Source organism: Haliotis asinina, chromosome 4, assembly GCF_037392515.1.
Source record: "Haliotis asinina isolate JCU_RB_2024 chromosome 4, JCU_Hal_asi_v2, whole genome shotgun sequence".
Classification (NCBI taxonomy): domain Eukaryota; kingdom Metazoa; phylum Mollusca; class Gastropoda; order Lepetellida; family Haliotidae; genus Haliotis; species Haliotis asinina.
The window spans coordinates 65,167,199-65,194,845 of record NC_090283.1 but is presented as its reverse complement, the minus strand read 5'-3'; the positions used below and the strand labels follow the sequence as shown (position 1 = coordinate 65,194,845).

The following is a 27,647-nucleotide window of genomic DNA, read 5'->3' as shown; positions in this document are numbered from 1 at the left end:
TAACGAAAGGTCCGCTCGGGCGAAGGGTTCGCCTATCCGCCAATCCGCCTATCCGCCAGCGAGTAACGCGGAAGCCCGACAAGGGTCCGAGTGCACGAGCCACACAAGCGTGAACCGAGACACAATCGGGACACCCGTGAAACACGTGCAAGTGGGACGACGGCCGACGACCCACAAACTGCTGGCAAGAAAGAAAAAATCAGCTAGTCGCAGATAACGAAAAAACACCTAAAAGCGACTAGAATGATGATAGTAGAGAGAGAGAGAGAGCTATAGAAAAATGCAATAAACAAAGCACACACTTAACTAGAATCCAGTAGAGCGGCCAAGCAACACGTCTTGACTCGCTCGTCTCTAGTAAGGGAATGACGTGTCCAGGTCATCTCGTGACCTGGGTGACCTACCGCCCGTATGTTGACCTCGCGTCTCTACTTTTTGTAGACTGTGTTATGAGAGAAATTGAGTAAGCGCCACTCACGTGGGCATTGTTGGCTTTCTTACCTGATAAGTATGTAAAAAATATAATATCATTGTTGCTGCCCCACTGAAGTGGGTAGGTCTCAATATTGCGAAGCCTAGGCATTGAAGAATGACGATGATTTTTTGGATATACAACCTCCTTATTCCGTGAAAACGACATTTTGACATAAGTTATGATGTCGTTGTCAAGCATGTGGTTATTCTCATTTTTTATGTTCCCGTGTGTTTCATTATTTACAGTATATAGAATAACATCATCTCAAGTGTTTGATGCACGATAATAAAAGTGAAATCCCAAATAGGACATATGTTGCATTTGACATCTTTCTAAATGGCATCGTGTAATCATAGCTTTCGGTCGTAGGAGCCGTGCCAATTAACACTTATCAGAGAGGTACACAAAGTACGCAGTCTAGACTACCAGTTGTCCGACTTTCATTTTTGTGCGGGCAGGGCGGATGACTTTGTGTGCTGGGGATTAGGTGCCTGACTCTGAGGGTGCAACCCAAAATAGTACTAGAATTTGTACTTTACTGAGAAAGTGAAATCTCAAATATGTATTTGTGTTCATTATTCATATATACCATTACCGTTTCCCAAATGTCAAGAAAGTATGTAAGCCGAGCATGTGCGTCTTTTTCAGTGTACCCGTGAAGGTCTACCCGGGGTAGAATAGGCCTTCAGCAACCCATGCTTGCCATAAAAGACGACTCAGCTTGTCGTAAGAGGCGACTAACGGGATCGGGTGGTCAGGCTTGCTGACTTGGTTGACGCATGTCATCGGTTCCCAATTGCGCAGATCGATGCTCATGTTGTTGATCACTGGATTGTCTGGTCCAGACTCGATTATTTACAGACCGCCGCCATATAGCTGGAATATTGCTGAGTGCGGCGTAAAACTAAACTCACTCACTCACTCACTCTTTTTCAGTGGCATTATAATTATTGTGTCTCGTGAGGTCACCGTGCCAACATTACAGCCTGAGTCACAGATCTGTCGACAGACCGAAAAGCTGTACTTCAATGAAAACAAGAATTTCATGTCATGGTGTTAAATGAACAAAATACATACATGCGCCTGCATACTGATATTTGTCTACTGTCAACATCCAGCTCGACTGCTAAAATGCGCTTTGTTTTCACTTCGATCACTGGATGTCAATCTCAACGGCATATATATTATTTTACAACTGAACTCCCAAGGGATTATACAACTCTTACGCATAGAAAGGACGCATAGAATCTACATCGTCGAATATATACTTCTCCACTTAACATCGATATTTACTCTGGTCTAAAAGAATACAGTTCGAATCAGTATCGTTAATATTTTTATTAGATTGTACACAGTGTGAAACCTTGGAAGGAGAGTGCAAATGACACAAATATATATAAAATTTCGTGGCATGAATGTATGACCGCCAATCAAATGGCTTCTGTATTTGATATTGTGGCTGGACGATGGCTAGCTTCTTCCAAGTCCAGTCACAGGTCGAGGTAGTTTATCAATCCATGAATTCCAGGTCTGTAACAGTAACACCTGCCGTGATGGTCACTTTCTCTGCTCGGTCCGCAGGGGACAGGAGGCTGTAGGTGCTCACGACGTCGCCGTTCAGTTTGACCTGAAGGAATGTTTCATAGGTATACTGCATTATAGGTCAGTATGATATTTAAGGAATAATTTTACATGAAGAATCAAACGGAGTAGTTATGCTGCATTGCTTGAAGCAGCTGTTTGAGATGAAGGAATTCGGCATCGGGGTTTCATTTCAATGGTATAACGGGTACGTTCTTGAAGTTTAGTTAGTAAAGAATACGTCTGTATGGGCAACAGCTTCCTGTTTAGTGTATTGAGCGACGTTTGGGTGAAGATTCTCACATCGTTTTCAGACTAGAGGTGCGTTAAGCTTGGAAATGGTGTAAGGATTTAAGGTGTAAGAATCTATATAAACACCTCGCTCTAAACAATAGACATACCATCTATGGAAACATATTTAGTACTGGAGGTTGTGCAAAAATACAGTCATGAGCAGGAAGTGGGTGTAGGTAGGACCCATACCTTATAAACATCAAGATGGACGTCACTGATGAGCCCGCTATATAGCTGGATTATTGCCGAGTGAGGCGTAAAATTAAACTGACTCAATGATGAGCACAAATTGAGTATTGAGGTTAGACACATACCTTATAAACATCAAGATGGACCTCAATGATGAGCACGAACTGGGTGTTGAGGGCAGGTGGACTACTTGCAGTATCCTCTTGGAACAAGACTTCATCCTTTATAGACGTGGATAGTGTCATTGACGAAGTGGTCATGTCGGAAATGAACGAAATCTGATCTTCAGGCCCAGCTCGAACCCTGACCCGGAAACTGTGGGAGAGAGTGAGCGGGGTAGTAGAGTAAGTATGTAAATCATCATCGAGTCAATGAGTTAGTGGCATCCACGTGACATCCTAAGGTGCTATTTCACAGAGGTCTGTTACCTATTTAGTATACATTTTGTTCCACAAGTTTTAATGTAACACTGTCCTTGCTAACAATGCATTCATGTAATCTTATCATCGCGATCGGATAAATATGCAAATGAGGTCATCAAGCCGTAACTAATGTCATTCTTAACTGTGACTTTTGTTTAGTAAATTTTGTGAGTGATTCGCTAAACAAACTTGACAGACAGCAATATTTAGAAGCATACTATAAATTAACGCTTCACTCAAAAATGTCTTCATACGTGATTGTAACGTACCTGAAAGCTACATTTATGTCTCAAACCTCGAGTTTTTAAGAACGGTTTACTTTGACAAAGTCATTTGTTACGAGAGCGCATTTCCTGTAAATAATTGTATTATTGATTAAGTAATAATTATTATTGGGTCACAACGTTTTGAATGGTAATTGTTTCGGGTTACATTCCGTATCATAAATACTCAGTACTTATAGTATCTTGGCAGGCAGGCTTTTGGGAAGTGCTTTGGAGTTATCTCCCCTTTACCTTTATGTTTTGAGTATTTGTGTTACTTCCAGGAGACTGTTCTAGAGCTTTTCACATTGGTGGTGACGGTCGTAAGTGCTCAAAAGTTCCAGAGTGAAAGACTTTATATATAAAGGTTAGTTGCCGTGTTGTCGAACACGGAAGTACACACCGATTACTAGAGCATATACATCATCGATCTCCGTAAACGCTTGATCTAAATAGCCGCTGCCTGACCGCTCGCCGAGTTACATTCTACATAACTGTTTTTTTCACTCTCACATCAAGACTTCGGTGGGTTGACATCATAATTGTGACCCATTACTGTAGATTTGACTCTTTTGCATAGTATATAAAAACTTCACGGCATTTCTTAACCGTAACACATTGATATCAAAGACTTACATTATACAATTTTATTTGTAGCATATGGAAATGTGGACAATCACACCTAATTTATAACAGTAATTAAAGCCCACGTAACTCACTGTTTTATAATAAAGTATAAGTACCTTTTGGACGCTCTACCAGTAAGCCTGATGCTGTGGCCCTCTTGCAACATGCACGGGACTGGGAAGTCAGTATCCTGAGAATTTAAATACAAATAATATTTCATCTTGTCTATATATTTTTCTTCATTTCATTTTATGAAAATGTGAAAGAAAACATCATGTATGTTTTAAAAAACTGGAATCCAGACATGAAACTTATAACTGAAAATGTATCTTATATAGTGATATATACTGTTTCATGTTGTTGATCAACTAGATAGTCTGGTCCGAACTCGACTATTTACAGACTGCGGTCATACACTTAGAAAATTGCTGATTGTGGCATTAAACAACAAACAAACACAATTTTCTAGTCAGTTCCAACCCAAACTATACAGGGACCATAAAATGGCCCATATACCGGAATGTTCAAGTCACATGCAAAAATCCATACACGTCACACGGACTTCGTACCATCGTCAGCTCGGCTGTAGACGTCCACTTGTACCGTCTACATCCCTTGTCGTCTCCGACGTTGTATTTGCCGTTAGGGCCGCACACAACGTTGGAGGTGTTGCAGGTTTTGAAGTTCGGGATACACTGGATGGGTCCCTCTGAGCCGATCGAGAGGTCCGTGGTTTTGACCTCGCCGTTGCTGATGTACATCACGCAGTTGTCGGGTGATGTCATTGCTGCCAAAGAGAACAGTTGAGGAGCGGGGTTTCAATAATATCAATTAAGCTTATCCCTTATCATTAAAAAATCTCCTATGTGGAACAGTGTACAAAATAGGTTCAGAGTTTGCTTGCCAGTCGGGCCAGCTATGCCTGGAAGTTGCAAGCCCACGAAATAATTCACAAACCTGAACTTAGAATAAAGAACTTTAGCAAAATAGTATACAAAGGGTAAGCTGCAAGACAAGGTAAGAGTGTTTTAACGTAACAAGTCGGAGACAGTGCTAAATTTACAAAATGGAAATACATTACCTAGTCGGGCTCGTGACTGCAAAGATTTACTGGTCGGACTGGAATTTGGGCTAGCGGACCAGTAGCTATTCCACTCACTGATGTGGAATTAATAGTTCACCCGGGGTGGGTATGATGACAGATGCGCAAATTCAACATCGGATTTTCACTAATCAAATTACCACAAAACACAACTCTATTCCATCATTAGAGCACACGGTCTTACAATTCTTTTGTTTGCTCCTCATCGACCAACCCTCCAAAGTGGGCAAAGTTCATGTAAAAAGAACTGACACCAAATATATCCAATAGATGTGTTATGGAAGAACATATTAAAGCACCCAACAACTTCACAATGTCAAGTTAATCAACCCTAAAATCGACACAAGTTTACAGGGAAAAAATAGTTCAACATATTCGGTTACGTCCCGCTGTTAGACATTTTTGTACAAGCAACCATAGCTTCAAAATGTAGGAACAAGTTAGATGATACAGTATTCACTGAAGTAATATCACGATAATACTAATATATTGTATGGTATAACGTAGGGACATTCGCTATCTGCTGAAAACAAAATGTACCTACTCTGTGGGTATGCCTTCAAATCTCGCAGGGTGAAATCTCCTGAGACTTCAACATCACTGAGTCTGTCTAAAGCAACTGGAGACGAATAGACGCCGATCCACTGGCCATCGGAATAAAACTTGAACAGAATATTCATTCTGCTATAAATTTTGACGATCTTTTATTAGTCAATCACAGGTGATTTAATCGCAACAGCCCCACTTAGTTTAACAGGTACTTGAAGGCCGCAGAGCCACGCAAGCAAGATTAATATTTGCGATTATTTCATCCCTATTTGCAAACAATAAAAAAATATTTGTATCACTGTAAATGCTAAAACGCCATAGCAGGTTTAAATCAAATTTTGCTTTTCCAGATTCAATTTCGCGCGTCCAAATCTACAAGTAAAAAATTGAAAACATGTTACTGTCACCGCCTATTTCATACCATATGATCTATCCTTGATTATATAAAATTTAATGCATCTCCATAATCCAAGACTCATCCGCACACATATTTTGTGTCGCCTGGCGTCATCATTGTCATCATCATCATCAAAATATTATTCTTCGATTCGAAATCCCAAGCACAAAACGGCATTATCACAAAAAAGGCTATGATTTAAATGTAAGGTCACAGTGGTTTATAAAAGTGATTAGTGGTTATAGTCGCCTAACTTGGAATTAAGCCGTAACGATAACGATGTGACATTGTTATGTTAGCAATGACATCAATTGCTCTGCTCTCCGAAACCACAACCACGCTAGACATGATACCACATCTCTACTCTCTGGACCCACTGCTATACCAGAGATGACACCAGGTGTCGTACACTACCTGGTATCTGTCTGGCTCGAAGGAGATGACCAGGTGGAACTCCTGACCTCTAAAGAAGGGGAATGACCCAATGCTCTGTTCAAGGGCCCCAGCATGAGCAGCAGTTAGATCACGTGACTTGAAGTCCAGTTTCAGCAGCAAGCCCGTGTCATATTCTCCATCTATATCTATGGTGATGCTACAACACATGTAGGTATACAGGTTAGATATGTTCACATTGTGAAGGAAGTTCATCTGCTTTCTGAGACACTTAGGGCAACATGTAAGCGGCTTGCGAGGTTGAAATAGGCGCCATGATTATAGCCATATTGCGGTAAGAGACATCGGGACATCATGAATGGCCCACGTGTGATTCATTTGGAGTGAGTGCGTTTAGTTTTACGCCGCACTCAGCAATATTCCAGATATGTAGGGGCGGTTTGTATGTAATCGAGTCTGGACCAGATAATCCAGTGATCAACAGATGACTCGGGATCCAGTAGCCATTTCCTGTTTATGTAGACCGAGACGACCTTAAAATTTGTTTCTAAAAAACCCATTAGCTCCTTTGGGACCACTGTTCCAATTTTCCTGCGAATATACTCGGTACTTGTTTCCAATAGTTCAGTTATTTGATACGGGGGACAGTGACTAGATGTTTTGGAGTTTTGTTGTTTTACGCCGCACTCAGCAATATTCCAATTAGAGGAGGTCTGTAAATAATCGAGTCTGCACCAGACAATCCAGTGATAGACAGCATGAGGATCGAAACATGCAAATGGAATACGATTAATGGGTCACCCAAGTCAGACTAACCACACGATCTCCTTAGTGTCCTCATACGACAAGCTACTGTAGGCTAATTCTGAAATGGATCTATGTGGGTAAACATTGACTAGAAGTATATTTATTCATTATTTCCTTTGCCACAATGTTCCCTAACTGTAAAAAAAAATTACAGTCCGTTTGGTTTCAAATGAGAACGATGAATGATTAAGTAACCCGAAATAGGGATAAGCGCACAGAAAATAAATGACAGAGATACATGAGAGAGAGAAATGTTATTTATGTGTCACATGTTATAAATAAAATATAGACAGATACTTTAAAACACTCGGTAAAATATAACATCCGTCCATATGAACTATGAGACGCAAGACACTGTAGTACATAACACTTAAAACAAATAGTAATGAATAACATATAACTGCTTTATAAGCAACAGTGGAATTAAAAAAAATGACACATGATATACATCCTCTGTACAAAGGCTAACAGAATTCGCAGGCCCTATCCCCGACTAGTAGGAGCATGTGTTGTTTTGCACATGAAGTGCGTGCAGAGGTCGATCCACAAGACGTTTGTCACCCCTTGGCGTGAGGGGTGACAATAGAAAAATGTCATATGATAGTTTCCGTGATCGATCATCAAACGTCAGACTTCAGATCCTTTTGGGTACAGAGATTTTAGGACCACGTGTCCCATTTATGTTTTAGGCACTTATCCCTATCTCGAGTTGATTAATCATTCATCGTTCTCATTTGAACATACAGTGTCTGTGTCTGACCTAACGATTGCACATACAGTGTATGTGTCTGACCTACCGACTGTACATACAGTGTCTGTGTCTGACCTACCGACTGCACATACAGTGTATGTGTCTGACCTACCGACTGTACATACAGTGTATGTGTCTGACCTACCGACTGGCATCTGTGTCTGGAGTGATGAAGACAGAGATGACGGCCCCATTTTCCATACGACACGGAAGTCGCAGCTTCGTCCTCACCGCCTGAAATGTGGGGAACAAACAACCATTATACTCATGAACAAAAAACAAAGCAAATACAAAATATAATTTGTTTTCACACCATGTCGCAGTTTTATGGACGTTGGATTTGGCTTATCAACATAGAAAAAGTACCAAAGGCACATCTAATGTCCCTACTCCGTATAACAACAAGGTTAACTGAAATAAAGTGTTCAGTTTTTACTTCAACTATGGATATTAAATTTCAACGCCATTAAATATCCAGTCTCCATTATCCCACGTAAAAGATTCAACACGGCTACCCGGAATAAGTGAACATTTTTTTATGCCACTTCTAACAATATTCCAGCAATATCAACACCAGAAATGGGTTTCACATATTGAACCCATGAAGGGAACTGAACGCAGGATGTTCGGCGTGTCGAGCGAACGCTTTAACCACTCGGCTACCCAACCGCCCCCTCAAAAGGATAAAACAGCGGTGAAAATGGATCACTGAAATTCTATAACACCAGTGTTCGAGAAGAAAATGGCGATAAAAATATGTTTGCAAAAGGTGAACAGAAAATTGAAATTAAACATTAGTAACATGTTCCCCTTAGAAGCGAGTTTCATTGGGGCATAATAAACCCATCCGTCATATGTCAAGGTACCGCATTTTCGTAAGCCCACACAAAATGAGAGCGCTAATACAGTCAAAAGTCCATATTAAAGTATGAGTGGGTGACTCTAATTTGTGAGACCAGAAATAAGCTTCACATATTGCAATCATGAGGGAAATCGAACCCAGGTCTCAGGTGTGTTGAGCGAACGCTTTAACCACTAGGCCACCACAACGCCCTGTCAAACTATGGAATAACCATAGCGCTGTGATTTGGCCTGTGTAAGGCCTCTGACTTGGTTGACGCAAGTCATCGTATCTAGATTCCGTAGGATCGATGTAGATGATATTGATTACTAGATTTTTTGGTCCAGTCTCCATAATTTACAGACAGTCGCAACGTATCTGAGTACTACTGACTAAACTAACAAACTAACAAGCTTAAACTAACAAATAAACAAACAAATCACTGCAGGAACGAAACCAACAGAAGAGGATTCGATGTCACATACGTCTTCTTTGGGCAGGACATGGTTGACACAGGCTCCCGAGAACACCTGCACCGCCCTGTTATCCTGACAGCTGGCTTGGAAACTCTGTCCACAAAATACGTGACCCTCAGAGCAGGCGAAGGTGGACATCCTATAAGGGGTTTCAGCGAGGATGTTACTGGCGATGTAGGTGGAGGGTGATTGGTCTGGTCGGGGACAGAGTTCACCTGGATCAGACCCGCTTTCGTACTCCGCTGAAGCAGGTATAGCAAACGTAAAGGTATACTGTGATAAAACTCATCGCCGTCAATTACACGATGCGGCGTTGTTGGGCACGGTTTAATGCGTGAATTGGAAGCAGCCCGTGACGTCGACGTTCACCATGAGATGGCGTTTAGGGGTAAATCTAGAATTTGTGTCAACAGGCTTAGGATTATAACCATGACGATTAAATTTAATCTGGGATTAAATCCCCAGACTACAGATTCGCTAGATGCCAGGTGATGCACCGCACTGCGAACTACACCACGACTTATCATAAGTTTCCTTTCGGTCGGACGATAAACATGTGCTATATGAATATTGTTTCTGATATTTTGGTGATCCCGCATGGAAATCTCATGGAAATTCCCATCATCCAGAACGTGTTCTTTTCAGCATAATTTTATATACATGAACCTCGTTCTTGTACATTAAGTGTGAGTGAACAACCACAGTGTTACCCAGAATCCACTGCTTGTACAGTGAGTGAGTGAGTGTACTTTACCAAACAAAATATAAACAACCAAACCGTATCGGTACTCACGAAACGTCCACTGCCCTTCAGTTCCTGATGTTCCAAGACGGAGGAATCCTACTTCAAAGTCGTGGCCGGAGCTTTCCATGAACACCTCCGCCCCAATAACCTTTCCCGAGCCTATATGAATGGTGCCAGCAGCCCTCCAAGACACCCAGAAGGTTCTGTATGTCTCGCAGTCCAAGACGGAGCGCCAAATAGTTTGGTTGTTGGTGCATGATGTACACTCAGACATGGTGTTGTGTCTGCCCCCAATCGTAAATGTCACACCCGGTGTCTCAAAGAACCGATTCGCTCTCAGGTTCACCAGAACACTGTGGCAGGCCTTGACGTTGAACATCAGATCTGTCCTGTCCTCCGTCGGCACGTGGATCCAGCGCTTCTGGGAGTTGGTGTATTGTATGACATGGTAACGCTCATCTGGAAATACATGAGCATATTGTGTCCTTAAATGTCTGTGAAGGACGGGAAACACGACTAGGAGGTATCTTGCAAAACCTATTGACGATGACACAACAAATATCACAAACACTTATTCATATACTTGAGAAATCTCGGGTTTGTCTGATATAGAGCTCGTCCAATCTAACCATGAAGAATTTCCCATCGAAAGACGACACATAACACTCCTTGGAAGTCCTAACAATCATTGTCAATATTATTATCATTGTTATTTTAATTCAAACTGTTCAGGAAACGATATCTTTGTAAGAACCGAGGGCTAATTCCAACTCATTTGTTCACGAGAACAGGTTATATTATGGAATAATAAAGTGCCGGCCGCTGGTCCCCCGAGTACATACTGCAAAAGCACCAAGGATCGTAAGCTATCCTACAGTACGTGTCTTTACAGAATTTGTGTTTTTGAAATGTATGGCTCTTTGTTTGTTTGCGACCATCTGAACGTAGCAACATGACTCTTGGTCATATTAACAGCAATCGCCAAGATTTAACCCCCATATTTCTTGTAATATAATACTGAGTCCCGTGAAAGTGCGGGGTAGAACGGGCCTTCCACAGCCCATGCTTGCCATAAAAGGCGACTAACAGGATCGGGTGGTCAGGCTCGCTGACTTGGGTTACATATGTCATCGGTTCCCAATTGCGCAAATCGATGCTCATGCTGTTGATCACTGGAGTGTCTGGGTCAGACTCGATTATTCACAGACCGCCGCCATATAGCTGGAATACTGCTGAGTGCGGAGTAAAACTAAACTCACTCACTCAGTCATTCATTCAATATAATATTGACATATTTGAGGAAAAAACAGAATTAATTTGAACACTCAACGTTGGAGGCAATGAAAATATTCTTGGATAAATGGTTGCATGTGATTATTTTTTAGATTCAAAGAGCCAAGGTAGGTGCATCAAAAGATCGTAATGTAATGTAAGTCATTATTCCCTGGAATATTGAAATAGACACGTGGACATCACAGCATGTGTTCCCCGGGAATATTGAAATAGGCACGTGGACATCACAGCATGTGTTCACCGGGAATATTGAAATAGACACGTGGACATCACAGCATGTGTTCCCTGGAATATTGAAATAGGCACGTGGACATCACGGCATGTGTTGTGTGATTGCTCGTACTTGATACACGGTACGTTAGGCGTCGTGTGGCGAGTCCTTCCGTCCTGAGAACTGGTGGACCATCCATTGCAGCCTCCACAGGGATCCCAGGAAGTGATGGATCATGGACCTTCTGTCTGTCCACTTGTAGCTGTGAACAGGTGGACCATACATAAATAAGTCAGCATTTTGTGTAAAGCCTGATCACATTGTCGGTAGTAGCTTAGAAAATTAGCTTCGTTTGTTTATTAGTGTGGTCACGGTGATCAAGATCTATAATTGTAGGTGTTCAGTTACAAATCGGGGTTCAAACTTTGATCACAATGCACTTAGCAATATTCAGGCTGTAACACGGCGATGTGTTGGTGATTGCACCAGATTCGGACCATCCAGTGATTAACGTCAATGATAGCATGACTGTCATCAGTCTAAGCAACTGGAATGACAGGAAGCAACTACGTCATGCTGAACAACCCTCAACACCTTGTCATGACACTGACATGATGTACTGTCATGGGATGACGATTTGACGAAGGGGGCCCAATGGCTAAGGCACTGACGCACTAACAGCATCGACCCTTGTACTAGAACACATGAAAAGCGCTACTTTATATATCACACTGGAAACAGATTTTATGAAAAAACAACAAAACGAAACGTTAGAAGACTGAAAACATTCAAACTGGAAAGCGCAAAAATAGACATAAGAAAACATTCATGAACCACATGTACTATTCCAGCAGAAGGTGAATAAAGACTTCTTGGAGGATACGGCAAAAGACGAATTATAACGGTATGACCTCTTTGCCATCAGCACCTCGCTTGATGGTTTTCAGCCGTTAAATATGGATGTTAAATAGTTCCATGGTGATCATTTGTCCAGGTTAAATAATCAGTCTCCCTTGCAACAACTCACCTCAATAGCCCCGGGCAGTATTTTCATGAGCAGTGTAAATTCCCGGCGCACATTAAAGGGAAATGTGGGCAGTTGGTATCTGTAAGTCTCTCTGTCATTCTCCAGGACCTGTATCGTAGCAACTTTGTATCCAAGCGCCGTGAAAGATGCCTCCAGTTTGATGACCAATGTCTGGCCAATGCGTAATGAGACCGTGAGTCTGAAATTGTGGGTTAGTGATTCTTAAACAGTCCTTAATCTAATCAAATGTCACATATAATTGTATAAGGGATTTCACGTCTTTCCAAATGACACCTACATATGACACATCGCTATTATGACATGGGAACAATGATCAATATCAGGAATATGCCGAAAATGATACAAACGAAGCATTTTCTCAGCTAAATGTCATATATCTTGTGTATTGTATCACCCCGAATATTCTCTTGATTACAAAGTTAATAGTTCCTATAATCTTTGTGGGGCATTTTGGGAACGCTGGTGAGTGAGTGAGTTTAGTTTTACGCCGCTCTCAGCAACATTCCAACCATAATCCAGTCTGGATAAGACAATCCAGAGATCAACAGCATGAGCATCGATCTGCGCAATTGGGAACCGATGACACGTGTCAGCCAAGTCAGCGAACCTGACCATCCGATCCCGTTAGTCGCCTCTTACGATAAGCATAGTCGCCTCTTGTGGCAAGCATGGGTTGCTGAAGACCTATTCTAACCCGTATCTTCAAGGGTCGTAAACGCTTGTGAGTGAGTGGGTGAGTATGGTTTTAGCTTTTAGCGATATTTCAGCAACATCACAGTGGGGGAGACCAGAAATGTACTTCACACTTTGTATCCTTGTGGGGAATCGAACCGGGTCTTCGGAGTGAAGAGCGCACCCTTTAACCACAGCCTACCCGACCGTCCCTGAAGATTTGTGTACACATTCCACAATCATTATTCACTAAGAAACAGGTAGGTGTCATAATCTGATATCGAAACAGGAACTCAGTACATACATGGTATTAGTGTATAGGGGTTTTATATATTATACATATGTATAATGCATTTAGAACTAGTTTTAGTCCCGATATCGCTGAAATATTACCGGTGTGGCTTTAAACCATGTAAACCGTCCTTTCAGTTATGTTGCGGTACTCAGTACAATGGTCTAATGAAAAAGATATTCTTTTTTCGTATTTACTAAAAGCAGGCGTTTACAGACATTGTGAAAGTGCCAGACTTAACTCACACCGTGTTTATAACAGGCGTTGCGATCAGTGTCAGGTCCGAGTTGAGGCTGACGGGGCATGTCAGTAAGTGGTCTTTAACTGTATTGGGAGTCTGAAAAGGAAGAATATCAAACTTCAACATTTATGTGACATTTTTACTTCAAATGAATCACCTGAATTATGATGCATGGCGAGAAACTCGAGAACCCACTGACCTCTTGGTCTGGTAAGCGGTCTGTTAATCGAATCTAAAACACACGCTCCAGTGACTGCCATCATGAGCGTCGATTTACAGTTAAATTATAATAAATAAATACAACAAAATAAATAAATAAAATAAAATAAGATAAAATGTTCGTGGGTTGCTGAAGAATACTTCTATCCCGGACATTCAGTCTTAAGGTCTCGGACCAAACGTTTCTCATGTGAATGCCTCAGCATAATCAATAAGCGCTGACCAGGGTATTTAGAACTTCGATGATTACAATTAACCAAACGGTGACCATCCCTACCGAGTAGTGCCACACATTCTGGAAGCAGTGACCATTGAACTCCCCCCAGATGCCATTGACGCAGGAGCTGTGCTGCCTGTCCCCACAAAGAGCATAGCCCCTTTCACAGCTGTAGTGTGCAGTCTTTCCCTTGTCGGATCTCACCAAGTTGACAACGGCGTGAGGAGAAATTGGAGGTTCCTTGCAGTCGAATGGACCTGATTCTGTAAAATGTGAATGTACATGATACTTGATGCCGACAAGTCGTCACCATTGGCCTGGAACGACTGGTACTTAGGGCAGTATCGTCGGTTACCGTCGTGCATGGATGCTTGTACACATTTAGACGTCTATCGATACGAGATACTGTATTGATGGTATAACATGGATACCCCGCTTACACTGACTAGATCGACTGTGGAGTGGCGCTATTGAAGGATTTGAGTGGGAGTAGAATGGAGGTAGAGCGGTAGTGGGTCACACCCAAAAGACAGACCTCCCATAAGGCACACTCATGAGTACACTAATTAGCTGAGCCATGCTGCCCACCCCTATTTAATGAATGAGTTGACCCGGGATGACGACGGAGAAAAGTACAATACAGTACAGTACAATACAATATACTTGATTAATGCCTCACCATTTGAAGAGAAAGAGTTAATATGCATCATTTTGAATATCAAAAAGGTACAAGTACAAATGCCACCCAAAAGGGTTATGAGAGACGACATTTTACAAATCAGTGTCCTTTCTATGTAAGAGAGATAACATGTTACATACATCCCATTATAACATCAATTTATATGTTTAAACCATGCCAAATGTAATATATCATTATAAATATAGGCACAATATAAAAATGTAAATATAATTTAAAACGATAAAATTTCATGTCTGCTGTTAAATTATGTATAAAGTAGTTTCCAAAACATAAAGATTTTGCAGCACATGCTTCCCAAAAATATTAAATTACAATGGTTATCTAAGATGGTAATATCTACAGAAGTATTAGCGAAAAGGGAAGCGTGTAAAAGGAAGTTCCGTCCTCTATTTGGTCTGTGCGGTGTTTACAGTAGCACTGTGTTGCGGGAACAGGAAGGGTGAGTGACTGAGTTTAGTTTTACGCCTCACTCAGCAATATTCCAGCTATATGGCGGCGGTCTGTAAATAATCCACTCTGGACGAGACAATCCAGTGACCAACAACATGAACATCAATCTGCGTGGTTGGGAACAGATGACATGTATCAACCAACTCAGGGAGCCTGACCACCCGATCCCGTTAGTCGCCTCCTACAAACATAGTCGCCTATTGTAGCAAGCATGGGTTGCTGAAGGCCTGCTCTACCCCGGACCTTCACGGGTCTTCAAACTGGCAGCCTGTACTTTAATAACAAGGGCTTCTTTCCGATACCACTCCTAACACTGGTGGATGCAGACTGCAAATTTGTGTGTATCGAGCTTGGTGGAAAAGGACACATGTCAGATCACAGATATTAAGGTAATATACACTGAAGGTGCATATCCCGTAACAAGCAAATTCTTCTTTTATCACAATGTTTTCCAATGTCTCTTTATATTGATGTGTCGAAATGAGTACGTATGAATTACAGAGTTAAATCTAGGTGATGTATCAAATATCAAATAACATGGTACCCCATTTCGAGAACTAGTAATGGCGAAATCCATGAAGCACACAAATATGTGAACTTGGCCGCGATATGACTTAAATCATTTTGAAAACGACACACAAATCCACTGAAACAGTCATTTTCAAGAAATCCGATCAAAATTCCATTAGTTTTACTGGGTCTCACAGAGACACTACATGCTGTTGCTTTGGTGAGATTCTCTTGCTGACTTTCTGTAACCACCTTTAGTCAGTTGCCACAATTTCATGTGATCATTACATACGCTATTGAGTGTAACATCAGTTAAGATTCATGCAGTCAAATGAATCAACAACTTCAGTTTTTATTTTCTTATATATTTTCTGTGCATCTTTTGTTATCATCACATATTGTTCTTTTGAGAGTAAGAAGGTAAGGAGTCTTTGTGTCTCGGGGGACTTCTGCCACATGGAATCTGCTGGTCGTGCAGGGGTCTCCTACTTGTGTCTGCTACCAGTCTTTGTCATCATCCTCAAATGTGGGGTCATATCGGGAAAAGGACGGCGCAGTGGTGGCCCTGGCCCCTGAGAGTCCAGCCTGATGATTATTGGTCGGTGGTAATGGGCTGGTCATCGGGATCGTGGGGAACTGTTGCTGGACGTAACGGCTGTCCTGAGGCCCCACATAGTGAGGTGCCCACAGGGAGGACTGCGACTGCTGGAACTGGAATGATGCCTGCTGGTTTTGGCTTGGTGGAGGCTCAGTCTGACTTTGCTCAGCCGCCCGTTGAGAACTGTGTAGCTCCTGCAGGATATTTGCCTCGGCTCCTCTCCTGATGTCCCCAGGCAGCTTGGACAGGGTGTCCTCCACATACTTTACAAAATAGGATCTGGCGCACGAAGCAATACTCCTGGATTTGAATTCCACCAACAGTTCTTCTGAAAGAGAGAAAGTGAGGGATATGGTGTTCCGGGAGGGTCAAAAAGAGTATATTTAGTCGTGCAAGGAGACGTAAATAGCTTAGTACAGTAAGATACCGATTGGCAGATGAAATTTATAGTTGCTATAGGGAGGAGGGAGATGATAGCAGGGATGGATGGATGGATTGACTCATGGATGGGTGGATGGATGGATGGGACTAAAATAATTTAAGTGGGACCTAAATATCTTTTTGACCCTCCCGGTACACGCTAGATGTGGCCTGTTATTTGAAATATTACTATTTCTAGTAGGTATATCTCCAAGTATATCTTAAAGGCTGGAGGGCTGGTGTTGAGGTTGCTGGGAGTGATGGTGTTGGAACCCTGCTGGTGGTGGAGACAATTGCTGAGGTTTGATAGGTAGCGTTCAGTGCCAGTGGCACTTGCTGCTGCCGCTGTAACGGGTAGGAGCCACATTTCTGGCATCCATGTCTCAATGTGACGAATAAAAAAAGAGAACTTATCCAATAATCCACGTCTCTGTGCTGTTCATGCCAGTAATGTCATCTTCACCTCACATCTCTAGGCACATTTCTTTAGCTGGCCTATCGTGGTCATCATGTCTGTATTCCATATTTTAAGTTGCTGTTTGCAGTAATATTTGTCTTGGCAGGCTGTGGAGCACATGTGTTTCCTTCCTTTGCTGTTCAGTAAAGGTAGCAACCGTTATCTCTCTCTTGGCTGTCTCGGATGTGATGCTTTGATCTTCTTCCTCAGGTGTAGGCTCTGTATGGACTGGTTGAGGTTCAGAGATTGGGGCAACCGTGTCCTTCCCCTTCTTGCCTCAGGTATCCTAGTGTGGCAAAGGCTCGAAAAAGTTCTGGCAAAAGCTGGGTCACAGATGTGCTCTCTTCAGGGTAGATCACTAAATGAGGGACGTTAACTGTTATTTTTCCGGTACATGTATGGGTGCGCGAACATCATACGCGTATCTACTCGCATTTACTCATATCTGGTAGTTATTTGTGTCAGGTCATAAGTATGGGACCCGGCATAGCGTCACTGACCGTGGGAGATCGAGTGTGTCTCTTTTGTTCATTCCCGGTCATGCTATTCCTCTGGATGTCATGTACTTCTTGGCAAGCATCTTGTAGTTTGTTCGCTGTTAAGTTGAGGAGGTTTTGGACTGGCGATGGGAACGCTTTTATATATATTCGTGATACACGCAAAGTATTCGTGGCATTCGCTAACTACGTGGTAACTCGTCTTAACTTGACCATTTAAACAAGTCATGATAATACAATACAAGCTCCGTTCGGCCACCTCATGACGAGTTAGAAGCCAGGGACATTATGCAGTCTGTCACGACCTTGTAACAAAGTGTGAGCGATCAAAGTGGGTCAATGCGTGACACTGCGCGTTAATGAAATTGACACGCTTTGATACGCACTACCTGCAGTGTTTGCGAATAGGTTGTGCAATGTTCACGACTAGTTCACGCAAGTGGCAGAAACATTATACACACCAGAATTCTTGAATGTTTAGAAAATGTCTCTGCACACTTGCATACAGCCGCACAGTTCATGTATACTTCACAAAATTGTATCCCAGCGCTGAGAAAAAAAAATCATTCGTACGAGATTTCAATCATGGCGCAAATCTTGATAGCCTGAACACACTTACAGATTTCGATTTAATATGTCTAAACGTACTCCTCTCGCAGTGCCAAGACCAAATCGAACCATACCTGACGCTGCCTTGCCCTACCCTGCCCTAGCCCGACCTAACCCACCTTTATCTCCGAATAGCATGCCGCCATGTTTGCTTTGGCGGTAAGAGGGGCGGATAACTCTATACCGAAGTGAACGACTCCTGTAATTTGTGCTGCTCGGGCTTCAACGGAAGTAAATAACTAAACTACCGATAGTCACTCATTCTATCGACGTATCGATAGTTTTTGATATCGGAGACTCAACAATTACAATCCTCCGATAGTTTCATACATTGTTGCAGCACTACTATTTTCAAATGTAACCAATCCAAACCCGTCCGCTGCCTCGACTCACTAGCTCCTCCCAACCATCACGACCCCCACCACACACAGCCCCCCACCCCCACCCAAGGCCCCAATCCTAATCCAAGCAAACTCGATCCAACCGCGTTGAAAAGGACTGCCAATATCATACCAACCGAGCAAGCCTTTCTGAAGTTCAGTGACAGCAGAATCTGGAGAGCGCATTTTCCCCAATAATCATCCTTCACCCACCTTCCTTAGTGAATTCCTCTCCGAACACCTGGACCTCACAGAGAGAGAACAGGTCCGCCGAGTTTGACCGCCCGGGTGAACTGATCCGGAGGAACCTCCCCACAGCCGGCGTTGTGCACGTTAGCGTCTCCGTCGTCCCAGGAGGGAACACGCCGCCATATTCCAGACATACTTTACCCTTGTCACTTGCTAACGGTTGTTTGTTGAACACTTCCACCTTAAAGTCGTGTAGTCTTTTGTCTGTAAAACAACAGTCAGTAATAAATGCCAAGAGTTCAGAATCGTCCTGCTTGCCAGTAGTTCAAGCAATTAGTTTCGCAGAGTTGCGTCCCTTTAACTCACTGCTGCCATTGGTAGGCGGTTCACACTCCGTTTCTAGTTGTTTTTGGTGTTGTTGTTGTTTTTGTTTTCATTTTGTTTTAATTCATTCAAATTAGTAGATCCAAATATATAAAACGGATAATGCAGCACAATTAGTACAGGTAAAAACAGAAGTTAATATGAGTAAGCATTTTACACACAAGAAATTTCATTAATATTACGCTGATAATGTATGCAACAGTGATGACCATATTCTGTCAAAGTGTAATACTGTTTTTGGCTTTTATTGGTAATAAGACTTTCTGTCTTGAAACTATCACCCAATATTTTTACAAATGTATCCAGTGATAACTTGTTTTGTTTTTATTAAAATACTCGATACGTGAGTTTATCTCTTACTACCAACAAGTATATGGTTCATTAGATCGGTATTATTTCCGCCACTAAAGACGACATATTGTTACATAGTGTGTATTTTCTGTATATTTTGTTATTAATTAAGTAATAATTATTATTGGGTCACAACATTTAGTGTTTTGAATAATAACTGTGATGGGTCACATTTCGTTTTAATAGATGGTCAAAACTTTTAGGATTCTGTTTTTTCGGAATTAATCTGCTCCTACCTTTCTATGTGTTTACTTCCGGGAGACTTATTCGAGGGCATTCTACAGTGTTGACGATGTTCGTAAGTGCCCGAACTTTCCTGAAATGGCTAAATATGAAAAGGCTGGTTGCCGTGTTGCTGGGGACACTCATTCATATTTACTGCAGTTACATCACCAACAATCATCACCGGCTGACCTACATTATCCGCTTTCAGACCGATCGCTGTGTTTACATTCTGCATAGTTGATTCTCTCTCGCACTAAGACTTTGGTGAGTTTACTATATTATATTTTGTGACCCATTGCCTTAGATTTTGTCACACTTGTATTGAATTTGTAATCAGCATTGTGAAATTGACTTGTAACCTTGTATAACTTGCTCTCATTGCCTTAATACAAGATTTGAATATATTAAACTTATCTTTGTTCTGTTGTGCTGGTTCACAAGGGGATTTCTTCCATCGTTTGTCACGGTAAATTCTTAACCGTAACAATATACTGACAGGATAAAATTTCCTGGTAATTTATCTTCAATATATTTTTTCAGTTTTAATCAGAATGTTTTCACACATTCACATTCCCACTAAACATGTATCAGATTTTCTCACATTAGATTAAAGATTAAGCAAAGCATCATCCACTATTTTATTCCCAGTAAATTTTTTTTGCGCATAGACAATATTACGGATAAATACAAATTTGAAGTTTCTTGGTTTGTTAGAACTGTACCTTTGTTAGTGCGTGTTACAATCTGTATCTTCTCGGTAAAAATGTTCCTCACACGTATACCAATATGCTTTGATTCAACCGGAGAGCAGATTCAAGCTACGTTCAGAACAGAGCATAACGTTTATTACACTCTAGCCAGGATACTCGGAATATGATATACAAATATACAATTGAGAATACATCGGATCCGGAGGGCGAGATGGTTTACAAGGAAGTTTGTGTAATTTTCATAATTGTACTACAAAATATACTGAGTTCTTTTTTTTCAAGACTGACCGAAGACTTTTATCACGTTGAAGCTATCACCAGTATTGGTTCAAACTAACCTTGATTACCAGTTTAAACGTTGACGTGAGTGAGATAACATTTAACGTCACATCGGCAGTATTTCAGCCACATCGTGACGTGATGTGAGGAAACACAAAAAGTGCACTGAATATTCCACAAGGTGTTAATTACAGAGGCTGCATCAACATTTCAAATCATTTCTTTTCGCTACCGTAAGTCTCCTCTATCACAGTCTACGATCATTGGTAGATACTTACCGCAAACACTCCCACATCCTCCTGTGCTGGTGATTTCCACTTGGGTCACCTTGTAGAAGCTGCCAAGGTCAACAGTCCACCAAGGGTCAAGGTCACCATTGTTGGCAGACCAGCACGATGTCGAATCCCAGGTCATTGCTCTGTTACCATCAACTACATTGCCAGGAGTGGAATCGGCATAGTTCGTGCTGCCCATTGCAGACTTGTCCAATGAAAGACTCGCAGACAACGGCGCTGAAAAAGAACTTGAAAACGTGAGAGGTGACTAACAGAGTCGCTAGATCAGGCTCAGACATGGTTGACACGTCATCATATCCTATTTGCGTAGATCTATGCTCGTGCTGTTTATTACTGAATTGTCTGGTCCTGTCAAGATTATTCACGGACTGAGGCCATACACCTGAAATATTGCTGAGTGCGGAGTAAAACAAGAAACCAGCCAACCATATTCTTCAAAACGACTTTAATCCCCATTTTATACCGTATCATTTGATATCGAATATTGTATTCGAGGTAAATCCCCGAGAGGCGTTTAAACTAAACGCACTTGGTTGATTGTCTGATTGTTTGACTGCTATTCTACGCAAAAGCAATATTCCGGCTATATGGCTGAGGTCTCTTATAATCGAGCCTGGATGACATAACCCAGTGATTGACATCATGCACACCAATTTACACGGTCCAGATGCGACATGTATCAACCAAATCAGCGAGCATGACCACAAGGCCCCATTAGTCGCCTTCAGTCTGCACTTGTCAAACAGACTTGGTCACCGTAACGGTTGATTGTGTACTTACACCAATTTGTTTCCACGTTGCTGGATGGAATGACGGAGACGCGAGTGGCACCGGTGCTGAATACAGTATCTATCAGGTCGATGGGGAACAGGTAGGGATAAGCATACACGGAGCGGCCATCCACAGATATCTGGAACCGACAGACCAGTGGTTGATAGAATGAGCGCCGTCACATCATCGGTGTACGCACGATAGCACGGAAATGTCGACGAGCCTGATACACTCAATACAGTTGGTTGCCTGTTACATATGTATCATTTTTAACATAAAAGATCGTTCTTACCCTTCCTCGCACTCAGCATAAGGAGGATAAAGCAACAAGCTAAATAAAATAAAGTGAAATGTTTCTCGGGCATCGTCGCGTCACTATTTGTGCGTGTAACACCTTTTCATTGCGATTTAACAAAACAATTTTGACTCGGCCGCGTCAGTTATCCATTTGTTCGCTATGAGAATGAGTGTGACTGAATCTAGAACTCATTAACACGTGGTAAACTTCCCAAGCATTATTTCTCGTAGCAAAAAAAACCAAAATCTTTATGCAGACTAACAGCACAACGTGCCGGCAGCATACTGAGAGTACAATGTGTATGCATCTCAAGCGACCAAAGAGGCGCGCGCGCACGCACACGCACGCACGCACACACGCAAGCATGCACGTAACTAAACAAGTAAACTAATCTTGATGATAAGACTCCCAAGTTCACCCCATGTTTAACATTATCATTAATATGATTATTATCCTCTGCACTTGATTTAGAGATATCACGCTGAGGACACACCAGAAATATCTACTAACCAATGGTCTCTACCAGCGTGGGAATCGAACCCGAGATATGGCTGCCCCATCATCCCACATAAATGAAACTTACATCTATGTGCTCTGAGTAGAAAGTGTAAAGCACTTTAGCTCCTCTTCCGTCCTGGAAAGGAAAACCAGGGATCTCTACATCCTCCGAAGTTCCTCCACTGGAGAGCATGACGCGGTCTTCGTTGAATAGTATCACCATGGCAACAACGTCTTGATCTATGGAACTGGCACTCAGCGACAGGCGGGACCTGCAAAGGGGATCAGTAATGTGTAAGGGCGTCGCTCTAATTATACCATAACAAGACATTCCTTTTACAACAAGACTTCGCATTTATTGCAGAAAAAGGGGAGAAAAGTTACATGTTTGTTGTTTGTTTCTTTGACAGTAGTATTCGAGCAACATGGCGGCGCATTGTAAACAGTCAAGTCTGGACCAGACTTTCCAGTGATCACCATCATAAGCGCGCGTGTGCGTGTGTCTTAGTGTGTGGGGTTGCACGCAGTTATACAATCCTCAGATAAACCCGTATGGTGAATGACCAGTGGTAACTTGAGCGTTAGGGGGTGATTCAAACAATTTCATCCTTGCACTATCTGTTTTCAGCCTATCTGGAACCAAAAGTACGTACGGTGGCGTGGATTGATACGTTTCACAAAAAAGTGGATTGTGATAAAGTGGTCAAATCCTAAAGGAACACTTTCAACATTATTGTGCTTGTTATATGAATTACGAATGTCCATATTGGCATTACGAAAGCGATCTGATAACTTTTGGCTCTGTGCCAAAGCTGACGTACATAGAGGATACTACACTCGGACTCATTACACACGAATTGTGCGAAGCGAGTGTCCTCCCTATGGAAAATTACCGAGGGAAAGCGAAGTCAGATACCATAGCAAGGTTACGAGTGTCGTAAATAGAGCATACCACATTCGGTCATATGAATTTCGTATAATTCGTATGTAATGAGACCTCGTGTGGTGTATTATTTATTACCCACGTCTTACATGCATTGAATTGACAAAGATGTTTTGTTGTTTCTATGGTTCCAAACTGATACCGGTTTCATAAAGAGGTTGTGGAAGAGTTGTGAACTGTAGAACACCTTTTACGTGATGTCACATTTTAATGACGTCACTGCTTGGTAACCGACGTCACAATGCATGTCGGTTTACATGGTGTCCTACAGCCCCCTACAGTAGATTTAGAAGATAAACATCATGTGTTGGCCATTTACAGGGTGTTAATGAGTGTTTGAAGCCCGGGAATATATTTGGAACCGACGTTTAACGACATTGTAAACCAAAAAGTAAACCAAAGGGTTTTACTGTCTGCACTCCTTTACATCGAGTAGGGGTACAGCGGTGAAGTATCATCAGCTGGCCGTTTCATCTGGTTCCCATGCGTTTCATTCCGCGGAGTGACTCCTCACTCACTCAGTCGAAATCCTTGCAATGAACTCACCATGGTTTCCGGGGTGTAAACACAACTTCTATAGCTTCGCCTATCTTCGGGGGAGACTTTAACGTGACTTGTCGGAGCTGAAACAACGATGTCTACATTACACATACGTCTGCATCAATACGCCATCATCACACACGTGATCATCCATCTACTTCAAACAAATCAACAGGAGATCTAGAGTACAGATCAACTCCCGCACAAGGTGTGTGATTAAGCATCGATTTACCGATGGATCGATGCATCGAAATTTCGATGTATTGACGCACTGACGTATCGATATTGTGCAAATGTAACGAAGATATATCGACTATTATATCAACGGGGTTCAAATGCTCTGCTTCGCTACTGCTACCAGAAAAATTAATGACATGAAATTCTACACTCATAATCATCCTGAGACATATTATCGGGTGAGCGAGTGAGTGAGTTTAGTTTTACGCCACACTCAGCAATATTACAGCAATATGGCAGCGGTCTGTAAATAATCCAGTCTGGACCAAACAATCCAGTGATCAACAACATGAGCATCGATCTGCGCAGTTGGGAACCGATGACATGTGTCAACCAAGTCATCGAGCCTGACCCGATCCCGTTAGTCGCCTCTTACGCCAAGAGGAATCGCCTTTCATGGGTAGTTGAGGGCCTATTCTACCCCGGGACCTTCACGGGTCCATATTTTCTGGTGAACTGTATCATAAAATATTTACTTCATGGCCAGGAACACGGAAAGGTGAGTCTGAATCTTTCCCACCAACTCTCGCTCAGCTCCTACAGGGACGGATACAGAATGGGAGTGGGGTCAGCACTCTCGAGAAAGGGATGGTGAGCACACTCCAATGTTACGTTTATGAACGTTCAGGACAAAACAAGGGTGCGCACCTCTGCACCCACCTTCTGGATCCGCCTATGTCCTACTAATCCCTGTGATATGTAAACGATATCCGATCCGTTCGCAGTAGTTAAATTCCCCGGGTCCCGATCCACAAAGCGTTCCTTGAGCTACGACATTCTTAAGCCTGTGGTAAAGTACAGAGTTACGACAGGTCGTAACTTTACGAAAGCGTTGTGGTTCGGGATATTAACCTCCATCTTTAAACGCTATTAACTGTAAGTACATAAATGGCTGCACAATCGTTGGATACTTACTAGATCTGTTCCTTTTGCAGTAAATGTTGTCTGAAGGCAGGTCCCTACTTCCCCTTCCCACCCCTCCGAGCTGTCACACGCCAGGGTGCGGTCCCCATTGTACAGAGACATTCCGTCGGGGCAGGAGTAGGTGGCCACACTTTCCTCGGTTGAAGAGGCGACATTCACCCTGGCCACGCCCGCCATTGGTGGAGGGCCGCAGTCAAAGGGAGACCACTCTGGGGGAGAATATATGACAAGTAACATTTGCAGACATGTCAAAGCTTTCCATGCCACATGTTTATTGTTCCCCGTCATGATGCGGGAGGTGGATGTAGATTTCAGCTCCGTCCGTCAGAGATGATGTGGACAGATTTCCTCAAGAACCGTTACAGATATGGAATCCAAATTTGGTATGTGTTTTCAGGACATGAATGCCTTGACCGAGTTCCAAAAGAGAAACAGTTTTACAATTTCTTAAGGAGTTTGGGTCCTTTTCGTGAGTACGGTATCCTCAAAAAGGACACATTTTCTCAGTAATCGCTACAGACAGGGAAACAAATTAAATTTTTAACTTATGTGCTTTCAGGACATGAATAGGAACAGAACCATGGCTACAGGAACAGAACACTGGGCTGGAACGGAGCGGAATACACAGCATCACCAACCTCGCCCGCAGCTGCTTTGACACCTCCTACTTCACATTCAATGGTAAGATATACAAGCAGATCCACGGTCTCCCCATGGGCTCACCTCTTTCTCCTCTCATTACAGAAATCTTCATGACCTCCTTCGAGGAAGCAGCCCTCTCCACAGCTCCGTTCCAGCCCCTCTGTTGGTACCGCAAAGTCGACGACACCTTCACCACCATCGCCTATGACAACGACCCCAATGAGCTCCTCAACCACCTCAACGACCAACATCCAAGAATCAAGTTCACCATGGAGACCAATCAACACCAGAATGAAGGAACATCAGAACTCAGTCAGGAAACTCGACCAGAAATCGGCCATCTCTGAACATTTTCTCAAGAACCCTGAACACTCAATTTGATGGGAGGACACTAGGATACTATCTACCAACAACAACAACTGGCGCCAAAGGAAACTGCAAGAGGCCATCGAGATCCGGAGACAGAAACCAGCCATCAACCGCGACCAAGGAGTGTACCTACCAAGTGCCTGGGACTTATTGATAAATTAATCTCATCTATCTGTGTACATTCTATCTATGTAATTCATGTATAGCCAATCTACCCGAGTACATCCTTACCTACTTGTGTTTGTACATCATCAACCCTCATGTAAACATGCTCACCCCCTATCGTGTGTTATGTACATCATCCTATCATGCGTAATGTATCAACATTGGCTTCCATCCTTATCCCCAATCATGTGCATCGTCCTTACCCCGTATCTGTGTTATGTAAACATATCCAATCAACTGTAATGCATTACCATTGGCTTCCATCATTGTTATCTTAACTATCGGCTTCCTATCAGTGCTTGTTTATACTAGCTTTCGTTAACTCATTCCACTTGTTACTTTGTTATTGTTTTACCTGTACATATAAATACACCTCTGTATCCCTTTCTCAATCACCTGATGAAGGAGTAAGCATTAACTCCGAAACGTTGTGTTCTCTCATAAAGAAGGTGATATCCATAAAAATCTTCATTCTTAGACATGGAGTTATGTTGGACACAAGCTGGGCTGTACAACTGCCTCTCCTCATAGATCGTGGGTAGGCCTACCTTTTCGGACAACTGCGTCTCCGTATATCTCAATTTCACATATTGACATCTGGTCATCGTGGTCAGCCGTGACTCTCACGTAACGTCCCGACGCCCCGTCCATGCATGTCAGCGTTATAGCTGAGTCTGACGGTACGTCCCCACTATACCGTGTACACAGGGTAGCAACAGCATCTCTCGCTGTCAGCGGGTTCTGGGCGTACGCAAGCACCGAGAAGTCACGAAGTGATGTTACTGCAACACAGGAGTGAGTGAGTGAGTGGGCGAGTGAGTGAGTCAGTCTCAACTCCCTGGGGAGTATACAGCTCTTGTTGCCACTAGGCGCACCGACCTTATTGTGGCTCTCTCATCCTAACGAAGTACCCAAATGACAGCTGGGTGGACTGGGACACATCGTCAAAGCACTTTGTCTAAGTTTACTGCACGTTGCTGTACCCGCAACTAGGTGTTTGCACGTGTTCATGTGGCCACCATCTGATCATATACCAACGGATTCGTGGGTTCTTTTAAGTGCACAGGGTTGTGTACTGTACACTAGGGGTTGTGACAACA

General features: G+C 42.6%; 1 protein-coding gene and 1 long non-coding RNA gene across 2 annotated transcripts; both read right to left on the bottom strand.

Annotated features, from left to right (window-relative positions):
* Positions 1-1,798: 1,798 nt before the first annotated feature.
* On the bottom strand, positions 1,799-14,647 carry LOC137281104 (uncharacterized). The gene is made up of 14 exons (XM_067812236.1): positions 14,641-14,647; positions 14,166-14,368; positions 13,674-13,765; positions 12,444-12,642; positions 11,549-11,678; positions 9,961-10,371; positions 9,177-9,409; positions 7,996-8,084; positions 6,314-6,491; positions 5,498-5,615; positions 4,421-4,638; positions 3,968-4,041; positions 2,665-2,854; positions 1,799-2,102 (listed from the first exon to the last, which is right to left on the bottom strand). The coding sequence occupies exons 1-14, from the start codon at positions 14,645-14,647 to the stop codon at positions 1,986-1,988; spliced, it is 2,259 nt and encodes a 752-aa protein (XP_067668337.1). The 3' UTR covers positions 1,799-1,985.
* Positions 14,648-16,607: 1,960 nt separating this feature from the next.
* Positions 16,608-21,248, bottom strand: LOC137281784 (uncharacterized). The gene is made up of 3 exons (XR_010956765.1): positions 21,143-21,248; positions 18,940-19,179; positions 16,608-16,691 (listed from the first exon to the last, which is right to left on the bottom strand). It is a non-coding gene; the product is annotated as an uncharacterized lncRNA (long non-coding RNA).
* Positions 21,249-27,647: the final 6,399 nt, after the last annotated feature.